This window comes from Hyla sarda, chromosome 10 (genome assembly GCF_029499605.1).
Source record: "Hyla sarda isolate aHylSar1 chromosome 10, aHylSar1.hap1, whole genome shotgun sequence".
In the NCBI taxonomy this organism is placed as follows: Eukaryota; Metazoa; Chordata; class Amphibia; order Anura; family Hylidae; genus Hyla; species Hyla sarda.
The window spans coordinates 114,642,633-114,670,513 of NC_079198.1; the positions used below are offsets into that span (position 1 = coordinate 114,642,633).

Genomic DNA, 27,881 nt, shown 5'->3' on the forward strand with positions numbered 1-27,881 from the left:
ATATGGACGAATATTCGTCATATATTCGCGAATATTCGCATATTCGTTATATTCTCATTTTATTTTCGCACATGCGAAAATACACATATGCGAAAATTAACACATATAAGAATTCGCATATGCGAATATTAGCATATGCTAATTTTCGCATATGCGAATTTTCGCGCGCCAGTCTCACACAGTAGTATTAGAGCCTTCTTTAAACCACACAAGCTGGAAGCAGAGAGGGGTGATCACTGTGATGTGTGCTGTGAAGAAAAAAAAAAAAAAAAAACGAATATTCGTAATTACGAATATATAGCGCTATATTCGCGAAATTCGCGAATTCGCGAATATGCGATATTCGCGAATAATATTCGAATTGCGAATATTCGCGAGCAACACTATACAGATCCGCCATATCGGCGTATCATTGCCCGGTGGACGCATTACCGGTGGGCAAACATCCTTTGGTATGTAGGCTCTTACGAGGCGTAAGATTTAAGGCGAGGTTTCGATGGACGACGGAGTACTTCCGGTGTGACATACGACCGTGCGCTGTTCCAGAGTTCACACGAAAGAAAGAGGAGGAGGAGGTCCAGACAGCCCCTTATATAGGGTCGCCGACCCAGAGGAGGGAGGATCCGGGAGCTGCTGGGAGTTGTAGTTTTAATGAAATTTTTATACTAAAGTGAATTAATTGTCTGTAGTTTTTCTGCTATGGGCATTAAAAAGAAAGTTTAATGCAAGATACTCGCCTCCTGTCTTCATATAACTTATATATTCCATCTTGATAGCTAGGAAAATCTCGATTTATATTGTGTATAGTTGTGATATCGCTGTTACAGTGTGTAGTTGTGATATCAGTTGTAGTATAGTTGTGATATCAGTTATATTGTGTATAGTTGTGATATCAGTTGTAGTATAGTTGTGATATCAGTTATATTGTGTATAGTTGTGATATCAGTTATATTGTGTATAGTTGTGATATCAGTTATATTGTGTATAGTTGTGATATTACTGTTACAGTGTGTAGTTGTGATATCAGTTGTAGTATAATTGTGATATCAGTTATATTGTATATAGTTGTGATATCGCTGTTACAGTGTGTAGTTGTGATATCAGTTGTAGTATAGTTGTGATATCAGTTATATTGTGTATAGTTGTGATATCACTGTTACATATGTGTAGTTGTTATATCAGTTGTAGTATAGTTGGAATATCAGTTATATTGTGTATAGTTGTGATATCAGTTATATTGTATATAGTTGTGATATCACTTATATTGTATATAGTTGTGATATCAGTTATATTGTATATAGTTGTATCACTTATATTGTATATAGTTGTGATATCACTTATATTGTATATAGTTGTGATAGCGCTTTACAGTGTATAGTTGTGATATCAGTTATATTGTGTATAGTTGTGATATCAGTTATATTGTATATAGTTGTGATATCACTTATATTGTATATAGTTGTGATATCAGTTATATTGTATATAGTTGTGATATCAGTTATATTGTATATAGTTGTGATATCACTTATATTGTATATAGTTGTGATATCACTTATATTGTATATAGTTGTGATATCTCTTTACAGTATGCAGATGTGATATCAATTATGAGGGGAATTTATCATACAATTTAGACAGCTTTTTTCGTCGAAATTTTTTGCAGGAAAAGTCGCAGGCTGGTCCCGTGCAACTTATCCTGCGACATTTCATTTAGACTGTTTATCTGATTGATCTGATTTTGTGCAGCGGTCACTAATTTATTATGTGCGACTTTTCTGTGAAATGTCGCAGAAAAGTCACACAGGCCAGATTTAGAACATATCACAGGGAAAGTCATCCCTGCCCTATATGTCTCTATGCAACAATTGTGTTAAGGTCCGTGTGACTTTTAATAGAATTGTCGCACTGCCCGCCACTTCTCTGCAGCATTTATTCAGAGCAGTTCAGTGGGCATTCATCCAAGTCCGTGCACCAATTGATAAATTAGGCGCCCGGCCGCCACTTTCCCCACAACTTTTTTTGCCCTCTGAAACCTGTGCAGAGGAAAAGTTGTGCAGTTGCCCATAGCAACCAATCAGATTTCTTATATTATTTTTCAGACGCCTTTTTTTTTTTTAAATGAAAGAAGCGATCTGATTGGTTGTTATGGGCAACTGCACCACTCGTGCTCTACACAGGTTTTGATAAATCTCCCCCAGTCTGTAGTTTTGGGGTAGACTTTGCTGTATGAACAGATATATTTCTCTGGCCTACAATTTATTCAACCTATGGGTTCTCAACTGGTGTGAGCAAAATAAATAAATGGGAAAAACTATGAAAAATGGTCAGATATAATCAGTACAGTGACCCCCCCGACCTACGATGGCCCCGACATCCGACCATTTCAACATACAATGGCCTTTCGGAGGCAGCATCAACATACGATGCTTTTGTATGTCGGGGCCATCGCATAAACGGCTATCCGGCAGCGCAGACTGCTTCAGCTGCCACCGGATAGCCGTTTATAGTGCCCTGTGTGGTCCGCTGACGATCACTTACCTGTCCTCGGGGCTCCGGACCGTCCTCTACGGGATCCTCTGCATCGTCGGCGCTCTCCATCATCGTCATCACGTCGCTGCGCATGCCGTCCCGTCATCCAATAGGAGCGGCGTGTGTAGCGACGTGATGGCGGTGACAGAGAGCGAGGATGCCGGGGAAGCAGAGGCCTTGCCGGAGCGTCAGGGACACCACGGGGACACGGCGAGAGCGATGGAAGGCGACATCCAGGGCAGCGGTGATGAGCGGTGACGGTCCGGAGCGGCGGGGACAGGTGAGTATAACCTCCAATACCAGTGGTCTTCAACCTGCAGACCTCCAGATGCTGCAAAACTACAACTCCCAGCATGCCCGGACAGCCAACGGCTGTCAGGGCATGCTGGGTGTTGTAGTTTTGCAACATCTGGAGGTCCGCAGGTTGTAGACCACTGTCCTATACTTTACATTGCACGGATCCCTCAACATGCGATGGTTTCAACAAACGATGGTCCATTTGGAACGGATTACCATCGTATGTTGAGGGACCACTGTACTTCTATCCCATCCACTTGGCTGTTTCTTGTAGAGCTCAGTGTCCTCTATGTCAGGGCCCCCTCCTGTATGCACGGTGAGTCCTCCCTGCAGAACAACAAGTCCCAGCCTGACTCACCAACCATAAAGGGTAGGAAGGCGATGATGTCACGTGATGTCGCACACAGGGCGATGCTCCCTCCATTATGTCTCCTCCGCAGCGTTGGTTTGTGACTCACCCTCCGCTGTCACCTCTGCTCCCTTTTTACCATTACTTTGTGCATCAGTGAATCAGAAAGCTCAGGATGAACAGTACAATGGCTCCCAATCATTTACCCATAGTGCATCATTGGGGCGTGGGGTGTCAATGGGGCAGAAAAACCTAATAATAATAATAATAATCTGTGATGCATGTAATTATTATAGAAATGACATTGAATTTTAATGGTGCACCAAGCGGAAATTCAATTTAAGACATTTACATTAATTCTTCAATGAATCGCAGCAGAAAACAATGTGATACAAAGTAACAGCAGACGGCGGCCATGACGGTTCATCTGCAACATTACATCCTCTGAGCACCTGCAATTCCAAATAGTCCAACGCCGATGCCAGACACTTTTGATAATCTAGAAGCCACAGACTGAATGTTAATCTAATCTGTTAATCCAGAACATTTGATAATCCAGTCGTCCCTGTAATGTCTTTACTCATGTTCACAGTTTCCCAAACAGGGTGCCTCCAGCTGTTGCAAAACTACAAATCCCATCATGCCCTGAAAGACTTTGGCTAAAAGGGTGCCTCCAGTTGTTGCAAAACGACATCTCCCAGGATGTCCGGACAGCCTTTGGCTACTAGAATGCCTCCAGCTGTTGCAAAACTACAACTCCCAGCATGTCCGGACAGCCTTTGGCCACTAGAATGCCTCCAACAGCTGCAAATCTACAACTCTCAGCATGCCCGGACAGCTTTTGGCAACCAAGGTGCCTCCAGCTGTTGCAAAACCACATGCTCAGGCAGCTTTTCGCTACTAGAGGGCCTCCAGCTATTGCAAAACGACATCTCCCAGCATGTCCGGATAACCTATGGCTACTAGAATGCCTCCAGCTGTTGCAAAACTACAACTCCCAGCATGCCCGGACAGCCTTTGGCAACCAAGGTGCCTCCAGCTGTTGCAAAACTACATGCTCAGGCAGCTTTTTGCTACTAGGGGGCCTCCAGCTGTTGCAAAACTAAAACTCCAGCCTTCGGCTGTCCGGGCATGCTGGGAGTTGTAGTTTTTCAACAGCTGGAGGCACCCTGGTGGGAAGGCGCTGCTCCAGTACATTGTTGTAATCATCTGTGTCCTTGTTGCAGCTCAGCGACTGTAGGTCACCGATCAGCTCTCGGAATCGCATTTGTTTCACTGGGTGTTTAGGTCCCGGGCCCTATAAGACCCTATAAGACAAGGGCCCAGTGCACACTGGGTAATGCATATATGGCTAGGGGTTTGGACCAGCTCCAAGTAGTGGCCCCTCCAGCTTAGCCACGGGCCCAACTTCTATCAAGTAGTGACACGTGGAAGCCAAGAATAACTCTGGATATGTAAATATGGGCAGGGGCCACCTGAATACCAACGCCACCCGCATAATCCTAAGTGAAATGCTGCAAGGAGTATAAAGTCTGCCTATCTCCTATCAGGGAGCGGGGGAGGAACTGATCAGGGCTGCCGTCCAAAAATTGCACCTAACCCGTTTCCGTCCCGTGCGACGCCCAACGCCCCATGATACAACAATAATAGGAGGGCGAGTCGATCAGGAATGGTAGGTGAACGATACGTTTATTCCGAAGATGCTGAACTTGATCGTGATTTTCCAGCGTAGGTGCGGAGACTTGTTCTAAGGGAGAAAAAATAGAGAAATAGATGTAATTATAATTATAGAAATGTACGCCGCCCTACCGCCGCCGCCGCCGACGCAATTTGCTACTCGCCTGAGGTCACGTGACACAGTGGGAAGTGAACTGTAAACAGAGGAGATAGCAGCAAACGACGCCAAAGTTAGCAATGACAGGGGTGTAAGAATGAGACTGCGCCAAATTATTTACGAATTGTTGTGTCCCCCCGGTATACAGAATTTTGGAAGTGATCCGTATGTAGCAAAAGTAGTCGATGCACAAAGGTAAGTATGGCAGATATACCGAGTAACCAATGTGGACAAAAATAACAAAGGTAAAACAGAATTTATTAATAAAACATACGGACTACGCGTTTCAAGGGGCTTGATCCCCTCTTCCTCAGGTCCAATAATATACAGAATTACTCACCTGTGTGGCCCAGTAAATGGGGACGTCGCTGCACAGGATATTAATGGGGACCCCGAGCTTGGTCCGATCGGCTTCTCCACCTTCCACCAGATCGTAGGATAAGTCATTGTCAGATGTGGTGTTCTGTGAGGGCAGGAATGGTGCACATTACGCTTGGGGCTATACGGGGATTTGGGCTGCAACAGGGGGGTCGGGCAACCAAAAATCACTTTGATGCAGTTGCACCGCATGTAAGTAGGGTTGCCACCTTCCTTTGCATAATTTGCGTAGTTAATTATATATGCGTGACATCACAGGATACACATGTGGGGCAAATTTTGTCCTATTCTGACCCCTATAACTTTTTTATTCCTCCTTATATGGGACTGTATGAGGCTCATTTTTTGTACCCCGATCTGTAGTTTTTAACAGGACCAATTTTGTTTTGATGTGACTTTTTGAACGCTTTTTTTTTTTATTCGGGAGTTGCAGTTAGTTACTAACTACAACTCCCAGCATGCCCTGATACAGCCTGTGGTTCAATATTGGCCAGGTGGCAACCCTATATGTAAGTAACGGTACAATCACACTGCGTTCCTGCGCATGTAAATCGTATTCTTTGCCATCCCGCTGAAAATGATAACAGGGGCAAGGAACCCTATTCACTTCTATGGCCAAATGGAGTCACCCCTGATGTATAGGGACGTACCCGCTATTTTAAGCTGACTTATAATGGGGGTTGTTGTGCTGGAAAGGAGGCCCTAGGTGAGTCTGTTCAGCCATAGAAGTGAATGGGGTCCACTGCTCCCGTTGACAGTATACATCGGTACCCCATTTGCGTCGGGATGCCGACGAATACGGGCGGGGGTGGGGTAGGGTAGGGGGGCGGGGCGTCACCTGTTTCTGGAAGTGTTTGATGACTTTCAGGATGTCGGTCATTGATGGGATGTCCACGCCGTTCATTTCCATCACTAAACATTTCTGGCTGTTCAGTCGTCTGAATCCGATGATTTCCTAGAGGAGAAAGAGGGTGGAGACATGAACAGATATGTGACCCCAGTGTAGTGTTTCCCAACCAGGGTGCCTCCAGCTGTTGCAAAATTACAACTCCCAGCATGCCTGGACACATTTTGGCAACCAGGGTGCCTCCAGATGTTGCAAAACAACATGCTCAGGCAGCTTTTCGCTACTAGGGTGTCTCCAGCTGTTGCAAAACGACAACATCCAGCATGTCTGGCAACCTATGGCTACTAGAATGCCTCCAGCTGTTGCAAAACTACAACTCCCAGCATGCCAGGACAGCCTTTGGCAAACAAGGTGCCTCCTGCTGTTGCAAAACTACATGCTCAGGCAGCTTTTCGCTACTAGGGTGCCTCCAGCTGTTGCAAAACTAAAACTCCCAGCATGCCCGGACAGACTTCGGCTGTCCAGCCATGCTGGGAGTTGTAGTTTTGCATCAGCTGGAGGCACCCTGGTTGCCAAAGGCTGTCCTGGCATGCTGGGAGTTGTAGTTTTGCAACAGCTGGAGGCACCCTGGTTGGGAAACACTGCCCGAGTGACTTATACAAGGGCTCTGACTATGTATCATCTACAGCACAACCCTTCCCCCGGTTCTGATAGTTTGTTACAATGGTAAAATCTAAAGTCCAAAGGACTGTCTAGACTGGATACACTTGTAACAAACCCTCAGCTGTGAGAAGTATACCAGTTCTCATTAACAGGGCTCCGTGATCACTTACATGATTGTAGTCATACAGAATGGTGGACGACACGTTGTTGGTGTTGACATAAAATGCAGCCAAGTTTTCCTCCCTGTTCACCATGACCGTCTGCTGGACCTTCTCTCCATTCTTAGCATGGAAGGCCATCTCCACCACCTGGAAGATACAACAAGCAGTCCCATGTAACACTGCTATCTGAGTACAGATAATGTAATATATGTTACCTGCAGTCCTATGTAACACCACAGATAACACAGTGATAACTCTCTGTGTACAGATAATGTAATATATGTTACCTGCAGTCCTATGTAACACCACAGATAACACAGAGATAACTCTCAGAGTACAGATAATGTAGTAGATGTGACCTGCAGTCCTATGTAACACCACAGATAACACAGTGATAACTCTCTGAGTACAGATAATGTAGTAGATGTCACCTGCAGTCCTATGTAACGCCACAGATAACACAGTAATAACTCTCTGTGTACAGATAATGTAGTAGATGTCACCTGCAGTCCTATGTAACACCACATATAACACAGTAATAAGTCTCTGAGTACAGATAATGTAGTGGATGTGACCTGCAGTCCTATGTAACACCACAGATAACACAGAGATAACTCTCTGAGTAGTACATGTGACCTGCAGTCCTATGTAACACCACAGATAACACAGTGATAACTCTCTGAGTACAGATAATGTAGTAGATGTTACCTGCAGTCCTATGTAACACCACAGATAACAGTGATAACTCTCTGAGTACAGATAATGTAGTGGATGTGACCTGCAGTCCTATGTAACACCACAGATAACACAGTGATAACTCTCTGAGTACAGATAATGTAGTGGATGTGACCTGCAGTCCTATGTAACACCACAGATAACACAGTGATAACTCTCTGAGTACAGATAATGTAGTAGATGTTTCCTGCAGTCCTATGTAACACCACAGATTACACAGTGATAACTCTCTGAGTACAGATAATGTAGTAGATGTGACCTGCAGTCCTATGTAACACCACAGATAACACAGAGATAACTCTCTGAGTACAGATAATGTAGTAGATGTGACCTGCAGTCCTATGTAACACCACAGATAACACAGTGATAACTCTCTGAGGACAGATAATGTAGTAGATGTGACCTGCAGTCCTATGTAACACCACAGATAACATAGTGATAACTCTCTGAGTACAGATAATGTATAGATGTGACCTGCAGTCCTATGTAACACCACAGATAACACAGTGATAACTCTCTGAGTACAGATAATGTAGTAGATGTTTCCTGCAGTCCTATGTAACACCACAGATTACACAGTGATAACTCTCTGAGTACAGATAATGTAGTAGATGTGACCTGCAGTCCTATGTAACACCACAGATAACACAGAGATAACTCTCTGAGTACAGATAATGTAGTAGATGTGACCTGCAGTCCTATGTAACACCACAGATAACACAGTGATAACTCTCTGAGTACAGATAATGTAGTAGATGTGACCTGCAGTCCTATGTAACACCACAGATAACACAGAGATAACTCTCTGAGTACAGATAATGTAGTAGATGTGACCTGCAGTCCTATGTAACACTGCAGATACACAGTGATAATTCTCTGAGGACAGATAATGCAGTACGTTACCTGCAGTCCCATGTAACACCACAGATAACACACAGTGATAACTCTCTGGATACAGATAACGTAGATTTTTCTTGCAGTCCTATGTAACACACTCACCTCCTCTATGTGCTTCTGGGTCATATACACCCCAATCAGTGTCGCCCCTACGACAATTATCCCCAGCAGCATGAGGACTGCGATGGCCCAGGCCCAGGTCTTTCCACTCTCTTTCATTTTAGGAGAAGAGGAGTGAGGCTGGAAAATGTAACAAAATATGAAGATAAACAAATGATAATAAAAGAAAACACTAATTTTAGAATTTAATGACACTAAAATAAGAATCAGAGATCCTAGAAATAAGACCACACGTGTCCACAGACGGCCCACGCGGGCCGGCTCCCTCATTTCTCATGTAATTACTAGGTGAAGTTACAGTAATGACAGCTTTATTCAGCTGCAGTGTTATGTGGTGCGGCCCGGACATTGTAATAACAGTAATTATCTCTCTGCTATACAAAGGATCAGGATTGGGTTCACTTTGATGATGACGACGATTTTTCTGTAAATGAGTTTTATGGTGAATTATAAGGATGACAGGAAGGATCTGCTTCTACGAATAGGTAGAGAGTGACATGTCCCAGTCCGTGAGCTTTCCTGAAGCTCTGATCAGCTCCTAAGGCAGTGTTTCCCAACCAGGGTGCCTCCAGCTGTTGCAAAACTACAACTCCCAGCATGCAATAATTAGATGCAGAGTTATACAACTCCCCTGATCACCCTGCTACAAACTGTGAACCTCCAGCTGTTGAAAAACTACAACTTCCAGCTTGCAATAATTAGATGCAGAGTTATTCAACTCCCCTGATCACCCTGCTACAAACTGTGAACCTCCAGCTGTTGAAAAACTACAACTCCCAGCATGCAATAATTAGATGCAGAGTTATACAACTCCCCTGATCACCCTGCTACAAACTGTGAACCTCCAGCTGTTTCAAAACTACAACTCCCAGCATGCAATAATTAGATGCAGAGTTATACAACTCCCCTGATCACCCTGCTACAAACTGTGAACCTCCAGCTGTTGAAAAACTACAACTTCCAGCTTGCAATAATTAGATGCAGAGTTATACAACTCCCCTGATCACCCTGCTACAAACTGTGAACCTCCAGCTGTTGAAAAACTACAACTCCCAGCATGCAATAATTAGATGCAGAGTTATACAACTCCCCTGATCACCCTGCTACAAACTGTGAACCTCCAGCTGTTTCAAAACTACAACTCCCAGCATGCAATAATTAGATGCAGAGTTATACAACTCCCCTGATCACCCTGCTACAAACTGTGAACCTCCAGCTGTTGAAAAACTACAACTCCCAGCATGCAATAATTAGATGCAGAGTTATACAACTCCCCTGATCACCCTGCTACAAACTGTGAACCTCCAGCTGTTGAAAAACTACAACTCCCAGCATGCAATAATTAGATGCAGAGTTATACAACTCCCCTTATCACCCTGCTACAAACTGTGAACCTCCAGCTGTTGAAAAACTACAACTCCCAGCATGCCCGGACAGCCTTTGGCTGTCCGGGCATACTGGGAGTTGTAGTTTTTCAACAGCTGGAGGCGCTCTGTTGGGAAACACTACCCCAGTGACTTATACAGGGGCTCTGACTATGTATAATCTACAGCACAACCCTTCCCCCTGTTCTGATAGTTTGTTACAAAGGTAAAATGTATCAATCTAAAGTCCAAAGGACTGTCTAGACTGGATAGACTTGTAACAAACCCTCAGCTGTGAGAAGTATACCAGTTCTCATTAAGGGTGCATGCACAACCAGGGTGCCTCCAGCTGTTGCAAAACTACAACTCCCAGCTTGCAATAATTAGATGCAGAGTTATACAACTCCCCTGATCACCCTGCTACAAACTGTGAACCTCCAGCTGTTGAGAAACTACAACCCTCAGCATGCCCGGACAGCCTTCCGCTGTCCGGGCATGCTGGGAGTTGTAGTTTTGTAACAGCTGGAGGCACCCTGGTTGGGAAACACTACCCCAGTGACTTATACAGGGGCTCTGACTATGTATCATCTACAGAACAACCCTTCCCCCGGTTCTGATAGTTTGTTACAAAGGTAAAATGTATCAATCTAAAGTCCAAAGGACTGTCTAGACTGGAAACACTTGTAACAAACCCTCAGCTGTGAGAAGTATACCAGTTCTCATTAAGGGTGCATGCACACCACGTTTTTGCTATACAGTTCCCGTATACAGTTTCAAGTTAAAAACCGTACGGAACCATTTAGAAAACCGTATGCATTGACTTAACGCATCATTCGGTTTAGTCCGTTTTGCATCTTAAACGGTTTTGTCTGTTTTTTTTTTACCCGTATCCAAAACCATAGACTTGGTCCGTGTGAAAAACCGTATTAAGCCGTATATGTTTTTTTTTTTAACATGGGAGTCAATGGGAACCGTACAGAACCGTATGTGAGTATGGCTGGGAGTTGTAATTTTGCAACAGCTGGAGGCACCCGGATTGGGCAACACTGTCCTATTGGAATAGAGACGTGTTACAGATCAGCTATTCAGGGGATTTAGAAAGAAATGTTATGATTCCAATGTGAGCTGTAATGGCGGCCATATTGATTCTCACCTAACTTTTCCTGAAACGGAAAATTCAATAAAAGAGATATTTATTGGAGGCTAAAGGTGTTTTTCAGGAATTGACTGTCCAAGATCACAATGTAAATCTGTAATAACAAGAACTCTCAATATAACACACACTTAATCTTTGTTACAGAGGGGCTACTGCAGCATCTGCACCCCTACGTTGCACCCCTATCAATGGACTATCTTTACAATAGGCCATTAGTGTGTAGGGTCCAACCAGTGGCCTTATTAACACCACGGTGCAAGCCTTGGATTTTTAGCCCGCTTCCCTGGATCTCCGGATGACCGCTTCCTCAAGTGCATTGGGAAGAAAGGGGGCAATATTACTATATGGGGCTGCAGGAGGGCACTATTACTATATGGAGCACAGGAGGGCACTATTACTATACGGGGCACAGGAAGGCACTATTACTATATGGGGCTGCAGGAGGGCACTATTACTATATGGAGCACAGGAGGGCACTATTACTATACGGGGCACAGGAAGGCACTATTACTATATGGGGCTGCAGGAGGGCACTATTACTATATGGAGCAGAGGAGGGCACTATTACTATACGGGGCACAGGAAGGCACTATTACTATATGGAGCAGAGGAGGGCATTATTACTATATGGGGCAAAGGAGGGCACTATTACTATATGGAGCAAAGGAGGGCACTATTACTATATGGGGCACAGGAGGGCACTATTACTATATGGAGCAGAGGAGGGCATTATTACTATATGGAGCACAGGAGGGCACTATTACTATATGGAGCACAGGAGGGCACTATTACTATATGGAGCACAGGAGGGCACTATTACTATACGGGGCACAGGAAGGCACTATTACTATATGGAGCAGAGGAGGGCATTATTACTATATGGGGCAAAGGAGGGCACTATTACTATATGGGGCACAGGAGGGCACTATTACTATATGGAGCAGAGGAGGGCATTATTACTATATGGAGCACAGGAGGGCACTATTACTATATGGAGCACAGGAGGGCACTATTACTATACGGGGCACAGGAAGGCACTATTACTATATGGGGCATAGGAGGGCATTATTACTATATAGGGCACAGGAGGGTACTATTACTATATGGGGCACAGGAGGGCACTATTACTATATGGGGTCACAGGGGACAGTATTACTTTATGGGGGAACAGGAGGGTACTATTACTATATTGGGCACATGGGTTACTATTACTATATGAGGCCCAGGAGGGCACTATTATTATATGGGGTCACAATTACTATATTATGCACATGGGTCACTATAACTATATGGGGCACAGGAGGGCACTATTATTATATAGGGGCACAATTACATATGCCCGGGGGCTTTTGAGACAGATCTTTTTAGATCCTAGAAATGCCTCTGGGTCCAACACCACCACGAGCAGGACAAAGGGACCAGGATATGTAGGAACAGCAACCAGTCCATTATGGTATTGCTGATCTATGGGGGTCCCGGAGGGCGAACTCCACTCATCCCACATTGCTGGTCTATCCTCAGTCCTCAGTTTGTATCCCTTTCAGGTTGGTTATAATGTATCAGCAGCTTTATAAATAACTCCTTACTTTCCTGTAGTGATGTAATTGCTCATATGAATGGGAAGTGCGTTGTTTCCGGTCTAATCTCTCCCTGAGTGGTTTATAGATTACAGGACAGATTATAGAAATGGGAATCACGTTAGCGGATTATAATATGCTGCTCACCTTCCTGCAGGACTGCTGAGGACATTTAAAGGGCCAGCTCATTATTATACTTTACAGCTCACAGCTGTCAGGGCATGATGGGAGTTGTAGTTTTGTAACAGATAGAGTCCAATGTTAAACAGGAATAAACTTGCTGTACAGATTAAACTAATGTTGTCCAATGTGATAAAGGGGCCTCCTGATCCCCCCATAGCAGAGAAGGATGGGGCAGTTAAGTTACTTGATCCTTTTGCTTCATGGAAGATAAACTGCCCCAGAGGAAAAGGGGGTCTAAAGGGAAACGGGGGTCTGGGAATTACTTACATACCTCTTCCCATTGAGAGCACATGCACATTCGGCTGATCTGAGTGTTCATGTATATTGGGGTTTGGCTGAATGAGCAGAGTTTGAGACCAGCTTTAAATGATATTGCTGTGTTTAGCTCACAGAGGATTGAGAACACTGTTACATTGTAACGAGTTTATCCTCTGTGCGATCATCACACGTCCAGGAAAGATGTTCAGCTCTCCTCTCACAGCAGTGTGCACATCCCCTGTATCCTAGTGTATACTGCTATCCACCTGTCCCCTGTATCCCAGTGTTTACCGCTATCCCCCTGTCCCCTGTATCCTAGTGTATACTGCTATCCCCCTGTCCCCTGTATCCCAGTGTTTACCGCTATCCCCCTGTCCCCTGTATCCTAGTGTATACTGCTATCCACCTGTCCCCTGTATCCCAGTGTTTACCGCTATCCCCCTGTCCCCTGTATCCTAGTGTATACTGCTATCCACCTGTCCCCTGTATCCCAGTGTTTACCGCTATCCCCCTGTCCCCTGTATCCTAGTGTATACTGCTATCCCCCTGTCCCCTGTATCCCAGTGTATACTGCTATCCCCCTGTCCCCTGTATCCCAGTGTATACTGCTATCCCCCTGTCCCCTGTATCCTAGTGTATACTGCTATCCCCCTGTCCCCTGTATCTCAGTGTATACTGCTATCCCCCTGTCCCCTGTATCCCAGTGTATACTGCTATCCCCCTGTCCCCTGTATCCCAGTGTTTACCGCTATCCCCCTGTCCCCTGTATCCTAGTGTATACTGCTATCCCCCTGTCCCCTGTATCCCAGTGTATACTGCTATCCCCCCATCCCCTGTATCCCAGTGTATACTGCTGTCCCCCCATCCCCTGTATCCCAGTGTATACCGCTATTCCCCTGTATTCCCTGTATACTGCTATTCCCCTGTCCCCTGTATCCCAGTGTATACCCCTATTCTCCTGTATCCCAGTGTATACCGCTATTCCCCTGTCCCCTGTATCTCAGTGTATACTGCTGTACCCCCATCCCCTGTATCCCAATGTATACTGCTATCCCCCATCCCCTGTATCCCAGTGTATACCGCTATTCCCCTGTATCCCCCTGTATTCCCTGTATACTGCTATTCCCCTGTATCCAGTGTATACTGCTGTCCCCCATCCCCTGTATCTCAGTGTATACTGCTATTCCCCTGTATCTCAGTGTATACTGCTATTCCCCTGTCCCCTGTATCCCAGTGTATACCGCTATTCCCCTGTATCCCAGTGTATACCGCTATTCCCCTGTATCCCATTGTATACCGCTATTCCCCTGTCCCCTGTATCCCAGTGTATACTGCTATTCCCCTATCCCCCTGTATCTCAGTGTATACTGCTATTCCCCTGTCCCCTGTATCCCAGTGTATACCCCTATTCCCCTGTATCCCAGTGTATACCGCTATTCCCCTGTCCCCTATATCTCAGTGTATACTGCTGTACCCCCATCCCCTGTATCCCAATGTATACTGCTATCCCCCATCCCCTGTATCCCAGTGTATACCGCTATTCCCCTGTATCCCCCTGTATTCCCTGTATACTGCTATTCCCCCATCCCCTGTATCTCAGTGTATACTGCTATTCCCCTGTACCCTGTATCCCAGTGAATACTGCTATTCCCCTGTATCCCAATGTATACTGCTATTCCCCTGTCCCCTGTATGCCATTGTATACCGCTATTCCCCTGTCCCCTGTATCCCAGTGTATACTGCTATTCCCCTGTCCCCCGTATCCCAGTGTATACTGCTATTCCCCTGTATCCCAGTGTATACTGCTATTCCCCTGTCCCCTGTATGCCAGTGTATACCCGTAATTCCCCTGTATCCCAGTGTATACTGCTATTCCCCCATCCCGTGTATCCCAGTGTATACTGCTATTCCCCCATCCCGTGTATCCCAGTGTATACTGCTATTCCCCTGTATCCCAGTGTATACTGCTATTCCCCTGTCCCCTGTATCTCAGTGTATACTGCTATTCCCCTGTCCCCTGTATCTCAGTGTATACTGCTGTCCCCCCATCCCCTGTATCTCAGTGTATACCGCTGCCCCTCCATCCCCTGTATCCCAGTGTATACCGCTATCCCCCTGTATCTCAGTGTATACTGCTGTCCCCCCCCATCCCCTGTATCTCAGTGTATACCTCTATTCCCCTGTCCCCTGTATCTCAGTGTATACCTCTATTCCCCTGTCCCCTGTATCTCAGTGTATACCGCTATTCCCCTGTATCTCAGTGTATACCGCTATTCCCCTGTCCCCTGTATCTCAGTGTATACCGCTATTCCCCTATCCCCCTGTATCTCAGTGTATACCGCTATTCCCCTATCCCCCTGTATCTCAGTGTATACTGCTGTCCCCCCATCCCCTGTATCTCAGTGTATACCGCTATTCCCCTATCCCCCTGTATCTCAGTGTATACCGCTATTCCCCTATCCCCCTGTATCTCAGTGTATACCGCTATTCCCCTATCCCCCTGTATCTCAGTGTATACTGCTGTCCCCCCATCCCCTGTATCTCAGTGTATACCGCTATTCCCCTATCCCCCTGTATCTCAGTGTATACCGCTATTCCCCTATCCCCCTGTATCTCAGTGTATACCGCTATTCCCCTATCCCCCTGTATCTCAGTGTATACCGCTACCCCCCTGTATCTCAGTGTATACCGCTACCCCCCTGTATCTCAGTGTATACCGCTGTCCCCCCATCCCCTGTATCACTCCTAGGTAACAGGTGCCTATAAGATGTGAAGGTCTCCAGCATCACATCCGAGTAACGAGAAATTCCCAGACACATCCTATATAATGTAGAATAATCCGCACAGACAGGATCTGCGCTCCAGGGATCAGATTCCTGGTAATGTTATAGAGAAACGCGACTCAAGACATCATCACATTTATAAGACGTCATTCCAATTTATATACACAGAGAGCAAGAGAAGGAACGGAGGGAGGAAGGCAGAAAGATACTAGAGAGAATAAGATAGATAGATAGATAGATAGATAGATATGAGATAGATAGATAGATAGATAGATGTGAGATAGATAGATAGATAGATAGATAGGAGATAGATAGATAGGAGATAGATAGATATGAGATAGATAGATAGATAGATATGAGATAGATAGATATGAGATAGATAGATAGATATGAGATAGATAGATAGATATGAGATAGATAGATATGAGATAGATAGATAGATATGAGATAGATAGATAGATATGAGATAGATAGATAGATAGATAGATATGAGATAGATAGATAGATAGATAGATAGATAGATAGATAGATAGATAGATAGATAGATAGATATAAGATAGAAAGATATGAGATAGATAGATATGAGATAGATAGATATGAGCTAGATAGATAGATAGATAGATATGAGCTAGATAGATATGAGATAGATAGATGATAGATAGATATGAGATAAATAGATAGATATGAGATAGATAGATAGATATGAGATAGATAGATATGAGATAGATAGATAGATAGATATGAGATAGATAGATAGATATGAGATAGATAGATAGATAGATAGATAGATATGAGATAGATAGATAGATAGATAGATAGATATGAGATAGATAGATATGAGCTAGATAGATATGAGATAGATAGATATGAGATAGATAGATAGATAGATATGAGCTAGATAGATATGAGATAGATAGATGATAGATAGATATGAGATAAATAGATAGATATGAGATAGATAGATAGATATGAGATAGATGGATAGATAGATAGATAGATATTAGATAGATAGATAGATATGAGATAGATAGATAGATAGATAGATAGATATTATATAGATATGAGATAGATAGGTATGAAATAGATAGACATGAGATAGATAGATAGATAGATAGATAGATAGATACAATGTAAATAAAAACGGCACAACCAATGTCCAGAAAAGAAGTGAAATGAGGGGTGCCCGCATAGCTGGAACCTGGGTCCGCCGGTTCCTCAATCCAGACAATAGCAAATATGATGCAGCACTCCACAAGTTGCAATAAAGGTGGTTTTATTCCATCATGTGCAAAGACAACGTTTCACCAGCCTCACGCTGGCTTTTTCAAGTGAATAATAGTGATACTGGTGGGTATTTATAGACCGCCCACTAAGTCATGTGACATAGGTAATACATGATTGACATATAGAAATAAGGGGTCATCAGAGAACATTGTGCAATCAAAAATATAAATCAATAGTGTAAATAATCATATACAGTGTTCCATACATATAAAAACATCCGGTCATCATTTGATGTAGAAATACCTGTAATCGGCATAATAAATCAAAGTGAACTGTAAATATGTGACGTGATGTGAAATGCCTTCCGGGGTCCTGCCGCGATGTATCCCAGTCACAGGCGCCAAAGCGCCGGAAGCGGTGTGCGCATCGCTGAAGAGTAGAGGCATTTCCGGGTTCGGGTAGAACGTGACACCAGGAACGCGTCCTCGCATCCATGGCAACCCGACTCCGGACCAAGACGTGGCTGGCGCATGCTCAGAAAGGTTCCCTATCCTGTCAGTGAGGATAATCTCCCTGCATAAGAGGCCATATCAATATCGCTGCATAGAGTGTATACAGTTAGATTGAATTAGTTTGGCAATCATATAAGCTAAATTCAGTAAAAAATAAAGGCATAATGTATTCATTCCTGGGGGACAGCAAAAAAAGTCTAGTGAAGGCTGAAAAGTAGAAACAGCAGACACAGAGCAGGTAAGTAAACAAAGAGAAATGCAGTCACTGTTGCTAGGGCTGGGATCCCATATCTTGTGGTTGCCCCTAGCAACCGGTCGCAATACGAGCTGCAAAGATAGAAAAGAGGGTAATGACTAACTCCAGTCGGCGTGTTTGGGCCGACTCCACTCTCCAAGCATACTGAGATGAGTTTACCGGTGTATATGAACCGGGACCGTTCTGGCATCAGCATATGTAGACCAAGATTTCTTCGGTGTGTATGGACCGATATCTGTTTCACAGTAAGATGTAGAGTAAGAAGCTAAAAAATGAAGAAATGTAAATTGTTAAAACAACCTAGCAAACTCCACCATGCAAAGACAATTATTAATGTGCGTAGATAACATGGTCCATAGCGTATCGGGTTCTGTATTCAGGGGGTGTCTTATGAGTATTGTCCATGGACATGGACTATCTCTGCACCTATGAAGTGGTATCCCCATGCATATCGGGTGTTTAACTCTCCAAACCCTATAACCCACGCTATCTTGGGACCTGAATCTAAATCGCACCCACATGCATAGAACATTCACACTGGAGTATAGGTAGTCAGTTAGTTAGAGGATTGGACCTACTAACTGACTACCTATACTCCAGTGTGAATGTTCTATGCATGTGGGTGCGATTTAGATTCAGGTCCCAAGATAGCGTGGGTTATAGGGTTTGGAGAGTTAAACACCCGATATGCATGGGGATACCACTTCATAGGTGCAGAGATAGTCCATGTCCATGGACAATACTCATAAGACACCCCCTGAATACAGAACCCGATACGCTATGGACCATGTTATCTACGCACATTAATAATTGTCTTTGCATGGTGGAGTTTGCTAGGTTGTTTTAACAATTTACATTTCTTCATTTTTTAGCTTCTTACTCTACATCTTACTGTGAAACAGATATCGGTCCATACACACCGAAGAAATCTTGGTCTACATATGCTGATGCCAGAACGGTCCCGGTTCATATACACCGGTAAACTCATCTCAGTATGCTTGGAGAGTGGAGTCGGCCCAAACACGCCGACTGGAGTTAGTCATTACCCTCTTTTCTATCTTTGCAGCTCGTATTGCGACCGGTTGCTAGGGGCAACCACAAGATATGGGATCCCAGCCCTAGCAACAGTGACTGCATTTCTCTTTGTTTACTTACCTGCTCTGTGTCTGCTGTTTCTACTTTTCAGCCTTCACTAGACTTTTTTTGCTGTCCCCCAGGAATGAATACATTATGCCTTTATTTTTTACTGAATTTAGCTTATATGATTGCCAAACTAATTCAATCTAACTGTATACACTCTATGCAGCGATATTGATATGGCCTCTTATGCAGGGAGATTATCCTCACTGACAGGATAGGGAACCTTTCTGAGCATGCGCCAGCCACGTCTTGGTCCGGAGTCGGGTTGCCATGGATGCGAGGACGCGTTCCTGGTGTCACGTTCTACCCGAACCCGGAAATGCCTCTACTCTTCAGCGATGCGCACACCGCTTCCGGCGCTTTGGCGCCTGTGACTGGGATACATCGCGGCAGGACCCCGGAAGGCATTTCACATCACGTCACATATTTACAGTTCACTTTGATTTATTATGCCGATTACAGGTATTTCTACATCAAATGATGACCAGATGTTTTTATATGTATGGAACACTGTATATGATTATTTATACTATTGATTTATATTTTTGATTGCACAATGTTCTCTGATGACCCCTTATTTCTATATGTCAATCATGTATTACCTATGTCACATGACTTAGTGGGCGGTCTATAAATACCCACCAGTATCACTATTATTCACTTGAAAAAGCCAGCGTGAGGCTGGTGAAACGTTGTCTTTGCACATGATGGAATAAAACCACCTTTATTGCAACTTGTGGAGTGCTGCATCATATTTGCTATTGTCTAGATAGATAGATAGATAGATATGAGATAGATAGATTGAAAGATACTGAAAGGATTTAAAGGGGTACTCCGGTGGAATTTTTTTTTTTTTTTTCATCAATTGGTGCCAGAAAGTTAAACAGATTTGTAAATTACTTCTATTAAAAAAATCTTAACCCTTCCAGTACTTATTAGCTGCTGGATACTACAGAGTAAATGGTTTTCTTTTTGGAACACAGAGCTCTCTGCTGACATCATGAGCACAGTGCTCTCTGCTGACATCTCTGTCCATTTTAGGAACTGTCCAGAGCAACATATGTTTGCTATGGGGATTTTCTCCTATTCTGGATGGTTCTTAAAATGGACAGAGATGTCAGCAGAGAGCACTGTGGTCATGATGTCAGCAGAGAGCACTGCTCTCTGCTGACAAAATAATTTCCTCTGTAGTATTCAGCAGCCAATAAGTACTGGAAGGATTAAGATTTTTTAATATAAGTAATTTACAAATCTGTTTAACTTTCTGGCAGCAGTTGATTAAAAAAAAAAAAAAGTTTTCCACCGGAGTACCCCTTTAACAGCACTACAATTCAGTGATGAAAAACTGTGAAGTTCATTCACCCAAGTCTATGTGACATTTCTGCTGCCTACAGCAGCCTTTCTCAACCTTGCATGATAATGTCTGTGTGAGCCAGCAGAAATGTTACCTGCAACTCTACACTTTTATTGCAAGTTATACTGGTGTACTGCAGTGATCCCTTGTCTAGATAGATAGATATGAGATGGATAGATATGAGATAGATAGATATGAGATATGAGATAGATAGATAGATATGAGATAGATAGATATGAGATAGATAGATATGAGATAGATATGAGATAGATAGATATGAGATAGATATGAGATAGATAGATATGAGATAGATATGAGATAGATAGATAGATAGATAGATATGAGATAGATAGATAGATATGAGATAGATAGATATGAGATAGATAGATAGATATGAGATAGATAGATATGAGATAGATAGATAGATAGATATGAGATAGATAGATAGATATGAGATAGATAGATATGAGATAGATAGATAGATAGATATGAGATAGATAGATATGAGATAGATAGATATGAGACAGATAGATATGAGACAGATAGATATGAGACAGATAGATATGAGACAGATAGATATGAGACAGATAGATAGATATGAGAGATAGATATGAGATAGATAGATAGAAATGAGATGGATAGATATGAGATAGATAGATAGAAATGAGATGGATAGATATGAGATAGATAGATAGATACATATGAGATAGATAGATATGAGATGGATAAATATGAGATAGATAGATAGATAGATAGATAGATATGAGATAGATAGATAGATATGAGATAGATAGATATGAGATAGATAGATAGATAGATATGAGATAGATAGATATGAGATAGATAGATAGATATGAGATAGATATGAGATAGATAGATAGATATGAGATAGATAGGTAGATAGATGTGAGATAGATAGATATGAGATAGATAGATAGATATGAGATATATAGATAGATAGATATGAGATAGATAGATAGATGTGAGATAGATAGATATGAGATAGATAGATATGAGATAGATAGATATGAGATAGATAGATATGAGATAGATAGATAGATATGAGAGATAGATATGAGATAGATAGATAGAAACGAGATGGATAGATATGAGATAGATAGATAGATAGATACATATGAGATAGATAGATATGAGATGGATAAATATGAGATAGATAGATAGATAGATAGATATGAGATAGATAGATATGAGATAGATAGATATGAGATAGATAGATAGATAGATAGATATGAGATAGATAGATAGATAGATAGATATGAGATAGATAGATATGAGATAGATAGATAGATATGAGATAGATATGAGATAGATAGATATGAGATAGATAGATATGAGATAGATAGATAGATAGATAGATAGATAGATATGAGATATATAGATAGATAGATATGAGATAGATAGATAGATGTGAGATAGATAGATATGAGATAGATAGATATGAGATAGATAGATAGATAGATAGATAGATATATAGATAGATATGAGATAGATAGATAGATAGATAGATAGATAGATGTGAGGTAGATAGATACATATGAGATAGATAGATAGATATGAGAGATAAATAGATATGAGAGATAAATAGATAGCTATGAGATAGATATATAGTTAAATAGATATGAGATAGATAGATTGACCTATCCCTTACCTGCATGTAATGCTGTTCTGTGCACACCTGTGTACTCTGTTAGGAATGGTTTCCTTTTATAAGGTGCACTGTGCAGATCTCTCTTCCTGGGGGATGACACACTTTGGGTGTAGGTACGGTACACCCTTATGAGAGTAGTTGTAAATATACCGCAGGTGACAACATCCACCTGACCTGCTGAAGAGGGTGACACGCGGATACTTAATGACCTGATCGTTAGATTATCTATCTAATAGTGTATAAGTACCAATGCAAACAATATGAATCCCCAAAGTAAGCTTTGGGCATTCTCCGAACAAGTGGAGTATTACACAGTGGGGATCAAAAGTTTGGGCACCCCAGGTAAAAATATTAATGTGCAAGTCAGGCCTATGGCTGCCGTATATCGGTTCCTGGTTTTATTTATCTGGCCAGGTAGGTTAGTTGATAGGACCCGCATCACTTGAGAAACCTTGGCGTGGTATGCGGGCTCAAGTGTGTCCTTCATATAAGGATATACTGGCTAATGTCTCAATTTTACATCAGTTTTGAGGTATAGCTAATGTCATTGTTTACATTAACCACAGCAGTGAAACCACATTGTGATCCATAGGTGCGAGTCCTCCACTCCAATGTAGGTGCACAACTGCACTTGGGGTTGGGCACCTTGTATTAACCTTGGATCACATCAATTTCTGTGATTGTTTAAAAATATTAATGTGCATAAAGAAGCCAAGGAAAGATGGAAAAATCTCCAAAAGGCATCAAATTACAGATTAGACATTCTTATAATATGTCAACAAAGTTAGATTTTATTTCCATCATTTACACTTTCAAAATAACAGAAAACAAAAAAATGGTGTCTGCAAAAGTTTGGGCACCCTGCAGAATTTATAGCATGCACTGCCCCCTTTACAAAGCTGAGACCTGCCAGTGTCATGGATTGTTCTCAGTCATCATCTGGGAAGACCAGGTGATGTCAATCTCAAAGGTGTTAAATGCCCAGACTCATCTGACCTTGCCCCAAAAATCAGCACCATGGGTTCTTCTAAGCAGTTGTCTAGAAATGTGAAAATGAAAATACTTGACGCTCACAAAGCTGGAGAAGGCTATAAGAAGATGGCAAAACATTTTCAGATGTCAATATCCTCTGTTCGTAATGTAATTAAGAAATGCCAGTCATAAGGAACAGTGGAAGTTAAAGCAAGATCTGGAAGACCAAGAAAAATATCAGACAGAACAGCTCACAGGATTGTGAGATAAACAATTCAAACCCCACGTTTGACTGCACAATCCCTCCAGAAAGATCTGGCAGACACTGGAGTTGTGGTACACTATTCCACTATAAAGAGATACTTGTACAAATATAATCTTCATGGAAGAGTCGTCAGAAGAAAACCTCTTCTATGTCCTCACCACAAAAATCAGCGTTTGAACTTTGCAAATGAACATATAGACAATCCTGATGCGTTTTGGAAACAAGTTCTGTGGACCGATGAGGTTAAAATTGAACTTTTTGGCCGGAATGAGCAAAGGTACGTTTGGAGAAGAAGAGGAAAATAATTTAATGAAAAGAACCTCTGTCCAACTGTTAAGCATGGGGGTGGATCAATCATGCTTTGGGGTTGTATTGCAGCCAGTGGCACAGGGAACATCTCACGAGTAGAAGGAAAAATGGATTCAATACAATTTCAGCAAATTTTGGATGCTAACTTGATGCCATCTGTGAAAAAGCTGAAGTTAAAGAGAGGATGGCTTCTACAAATGGATAATGATCCTAAACACACCTCGAAATCCACGGGGGATTACATCAAGAGGCGTAAACTGAAGGTTTTGCCATGGCCTTCACAATCTCCTGACCTCAACATAATTGAAAATCTATGGATAGACCTTAAAAGAGCAGTGCATGGCAGACAGACCAGAAATCTCAAAGAACTGGAAGACTTTTGTAAGGAAGAATGGGCAAAGATACCTCAAACAAGAATTGAAAGACTCTTGGCTGGTTACAGAAAGCATTTACAAGCTGTGATACTTGCCAAAGGGGGCAGTACAAGATATTAACTCTGCAGGGTGCCCAAACTTTTGCAGATGCCATTTTTACCCCTGTTATTTTGAAAGTGTAAATGATGAAAATAAAATCTAACTTTTGTTGAAATATTATAAGAATTTCTAATCTGTAATTTGATGCCTTTTGGAGATTTTTCCATCTTTCCTTGGCTTCTTTATGCACATTAATACAATTTTTTAACTGGGTGCACAAACTTTTTATCCCCTCTGTACAGGATATAACTCAGGATCAGTACAGGATAAGTAATGTAATGTATGTACACAGTGACCTCACCCGCAGAATAGTGAGTACAGCTCTGGAGTATAATACAGGATATAACTCAGGACCAGTACAGGATAAGTGATGTAATGTATGTATGCAGTGACCTCACCAGCAGAATCGTAAGTACAGCTCTGGAGTATAATACAGGATATAACTCAGGATTAGTACAGGATAAGTAATGTAATGTATGTATGCAGTGACCTCACCAGCAGAATAGTGAGTGCAGCTCTGGGGTATAATATAGGATATAACTCAGGATCAGTACAGGATAAGTAATGTAATGTATGTACACAGTGACCTCACCAGCAGAATAGTGAGTACAGCTCTGGGGTATATTACAGGATATAACTCAGGATCAGTACAGGATAAGTAATGTAATGTATGTACACAGTGACCTCACCAGCAGAATAGTGAGTACAGCTCTGGAGTATAATACAGGATATAACTCAGGATCAGTACAGGATAAGTAATGTAATGTATGTACACAGTAACCTCACCAGCAGAATAGTGAGTACAGCTCTGGAGTATAATACAGGATATAACTCAGGATCAGTACAGGATAAGTAATATAATGAATGTACACAGTGACCTCACCAGCAGAATAGTGAGTACAGCTCTGGAGTATAATACAGGATATAACTCAGGATCAGTACAGGATAAGTAATGTAATGTATGTACACAGTAACCTCACCAGCAGAATAGTGAGTACAGCTCTGGAGTATAATACAGGATATATGTTACGCCGAGCGCTCCGGGTCCCCGCTCCTCCCCGGAGCGCTCGCTTCTCTCTCGCTACCGCAGCGCTCCGGGCAGCTCCACTGACCCGGTGCGCTGCGATACCGTCTCCAGCCGGGATGCGATTCGCGATGCGGGTAGCGCCCGCTCGCGATGCGCATCCCGGCTCCCGTACCTGACTCGCTCTCCGTCTGTCCTGTCCCGGCGCGCGCGGCCCCGCTCCCTAGGGCGCGCGCGCGCCGGGTCTCTGCGATTTAAAGGGCCACTGCGCCGCTGATTGGCGCAGTGGTTCCAATTAGTGTGTTCACCTGTGCACTCCCTATTTATACCTCACTTCCCCTTCACTCCCTCGCCGGATCTTGTTGCCATTGTGCCAGTGAAAGCGTTTCCTTGTGTGTTACATAGTTACATAGTTAGTACGGTCGAAAAAAGACATATGTCCATCAAGTTCAACCAGGGAATTAAGGGGTAGGGGTGTGGCGCGATATTGGGGAAGGGATGAGATTTTATATTTCTTCATAAGCATTAATCTTATTTTGTTCCAGGAATGTATCTAATCCTGTTTTAAAGCTGTTAATTGTTCCTGCTGTGACCAGTTCCTGAGGTAGACCGTTCCATAAATTCACAGTCCTCACGGTAAAGAAGGCGTGTCGCCCCTTGAGACTAAACTTTTTTTTCTCCAGACGGAGGGAGTGCCCCCTCGTCCTTTGGGGGGGTTTAACCTGGAACAGTTTTTCTCCATATTTTTTGTATGGGCCATTAATATACTTATATACGTTTATCATATCCCCCCTTAAACGTCTCTTCTCAAGACTAAACAATTGTAACTCCTTTAATCGCTCCTCATAGCTAAGATGTTCCAAGCCCCATATTAGTTTAGTCGCGCGTCTCTGCACCCTTTCCAACTCCGCAGTGTCCCTTTTATGGACAGGTGACCAAAACTGAACAGCATATTCCAGGTGTGGCCGTACCAATGCTTTATAAAGGGGGAGTATTATGTCCCTGTCCCTTGAGTCCATGCCTCTTTTGATACATGACAATATCCTGCCGGCTTTGGAAGCAGCAGCCTGACATTGCATGCTATTCTGTAGTCTTTGATCTACAAGTACACCCAGATCCTTCTCTACCAGTGACTCTGCCAGTTTAATCCCCCCTAAGACATACGATGCATGCAGGTTATTAGTACCCAGATGCATAACTTTACATTTATCCACATTGAACCTCATTTGCCAAGTGGATGCCCAGACACTTAGTCTATCCAAGTCATCTTGTAACTTATGCACATCCTCTATAGACTGTACCGTGCTACAAAGCTTGGTGTCATCTGCAAAGATAGAAACAGAGCTGTTAATACCATCCTCTATATCATTGATAAATAAATTAAACAACAGCGGTCCCAGTACTGAACCTTGGGGTACACCACTAATAACCAGGGACCAATCAGAGTACGAATCATTGACCACCACTCTCTGGGTACGATCCATGAGCCAGTGTTCAATCCAGTTACAAACTAAAATTTCCAAACCCAAAGACCTTAACTTACCTGTCAGACGTCTATGAGGGACAGTATCAAATGCTTTAGCAAAATCCAGAAACACTATATCCACAGCCATTCCTCTGTCAAGGCTTCTACTCACCTCTTCATAAAAGCAAATTAGATTGGTTTGACAACTTCTATCCTTAGTAAACCCATGCTGGCTATCACTTATAATACAATTATCCCCTATGTATTCCTGTATGTAATCCCTTATAAGTCCTTCAAACAATTTACCCACAATGCACGTTAAACTTACCGGTCTATAGTTTCCTGGGGAAGACCTAGAGCCCTTTTTGAAGATTGGCACCACATTCGCCTTGCGCCAGTCCCTTGGCACAATACCAGACACCAGAGAATCTCTAAATATCATGAACAGGGGTACAGATATTACTGAACTTACCTCTCTAAGAACTCTTGGGTGTAGTCCATCCGGTCCTGGGGATTTGCTTACATTTATATCACTTAACTTACCTTGTACCATCTCTACATTAAGCCAGTTCAGTACATTACATGATGTGTTACCAGCACTGACCTGGCCAATGTCAGCTCCTTCTTCCATAGTGTATACAGAACTAAAGAACCCATTCAGTAGCTCCGCCTTCTCTTGATCGCCTGTGACAACCTCCCCATTATCATTATTAAGGGGTCCTACATGCTCTGTCCTTGGTTTTTTTGCATTTATATATCTAAAAAAATATTTAGGATTAGTTTTGCTTTCTTTGGCCACCTGTCTCTCATTTTGAATTTTTGCTGTTTTTATTACATTTTTACAGATTTTATTAAGCTCTTTGTACTGTTTAAATGTTATCGCTGACCCATCAGATTTGTATTTTTTGAAGGCTATTTTTTTGTTGTTTATTGCTCTTTTAACCTCATTTGTCAGCCATGTAGGATTTAGTTTTAATCGTTTATATTTGTTCCCCTTTGGTATATATTTAGCTGTATAGTTATTTAGAGTTGATTTAAAGATGTCCCATTTACCTTCTGTATCAGTATTTGAGAACACCTCCCCCCA

At 42.7% G+C, this 27,881-nt stretch overlaps 1 protein-coding gene across 9 annotated transcripts in view; it reads right to left on the bottom strand.

Annotated features, from left to right (window-relative positions):
* Nucleotides 1-4,283: 4,283 nt before the first annotated feature.
* LOC130294180 (pulmonary surfactant-associated protein C-like) overlaps nt 4,284-27,881 on the bottom strand; it is a 125,750-nt gene continuing 102,152 nt past the window's right edge. For 4 of the 9 annotated variants that reach the window (XM_056543683.1, XM_056543681.1, XM_056543685.1 and 1 more), the window contains exons 2-7: nt 22,287-22,463; nt 8,793-8,930; nt 7,068-7,205; nt 6,226-6,342; nt 5,350-5,472; nt 4,284-4,922 (exon numbers count right to left, since the gene is read on the bottom strand). In XM_056543683.1, the coding sequence (XP_056399658.1) occupies nt 4,839-4,922; nt 5,350-5,472; nt 6,226-6,342; nt 7,068-7,205; nt 8,793-8,930; nt 22,287-22,292 (606 nt within the window). In that variant the 5' untranslated portion in view covers nt 22,293-22,463 and the 3' untranslated portion in view covers nt 4,284-4,838. The remainder of the gene's footprint in view (nt 4,923-5,349; nt 5,473-6,225; nt 6,343-7,067; nt 7,206-8,792; nt 8,931-22,286; nt 22,464-27,881) is intronic. The other 5 variants (XM_056543688.1, XM_056543687.1, XM_056543689.1 and 2 more) reach the window with 2 other exon arrangements.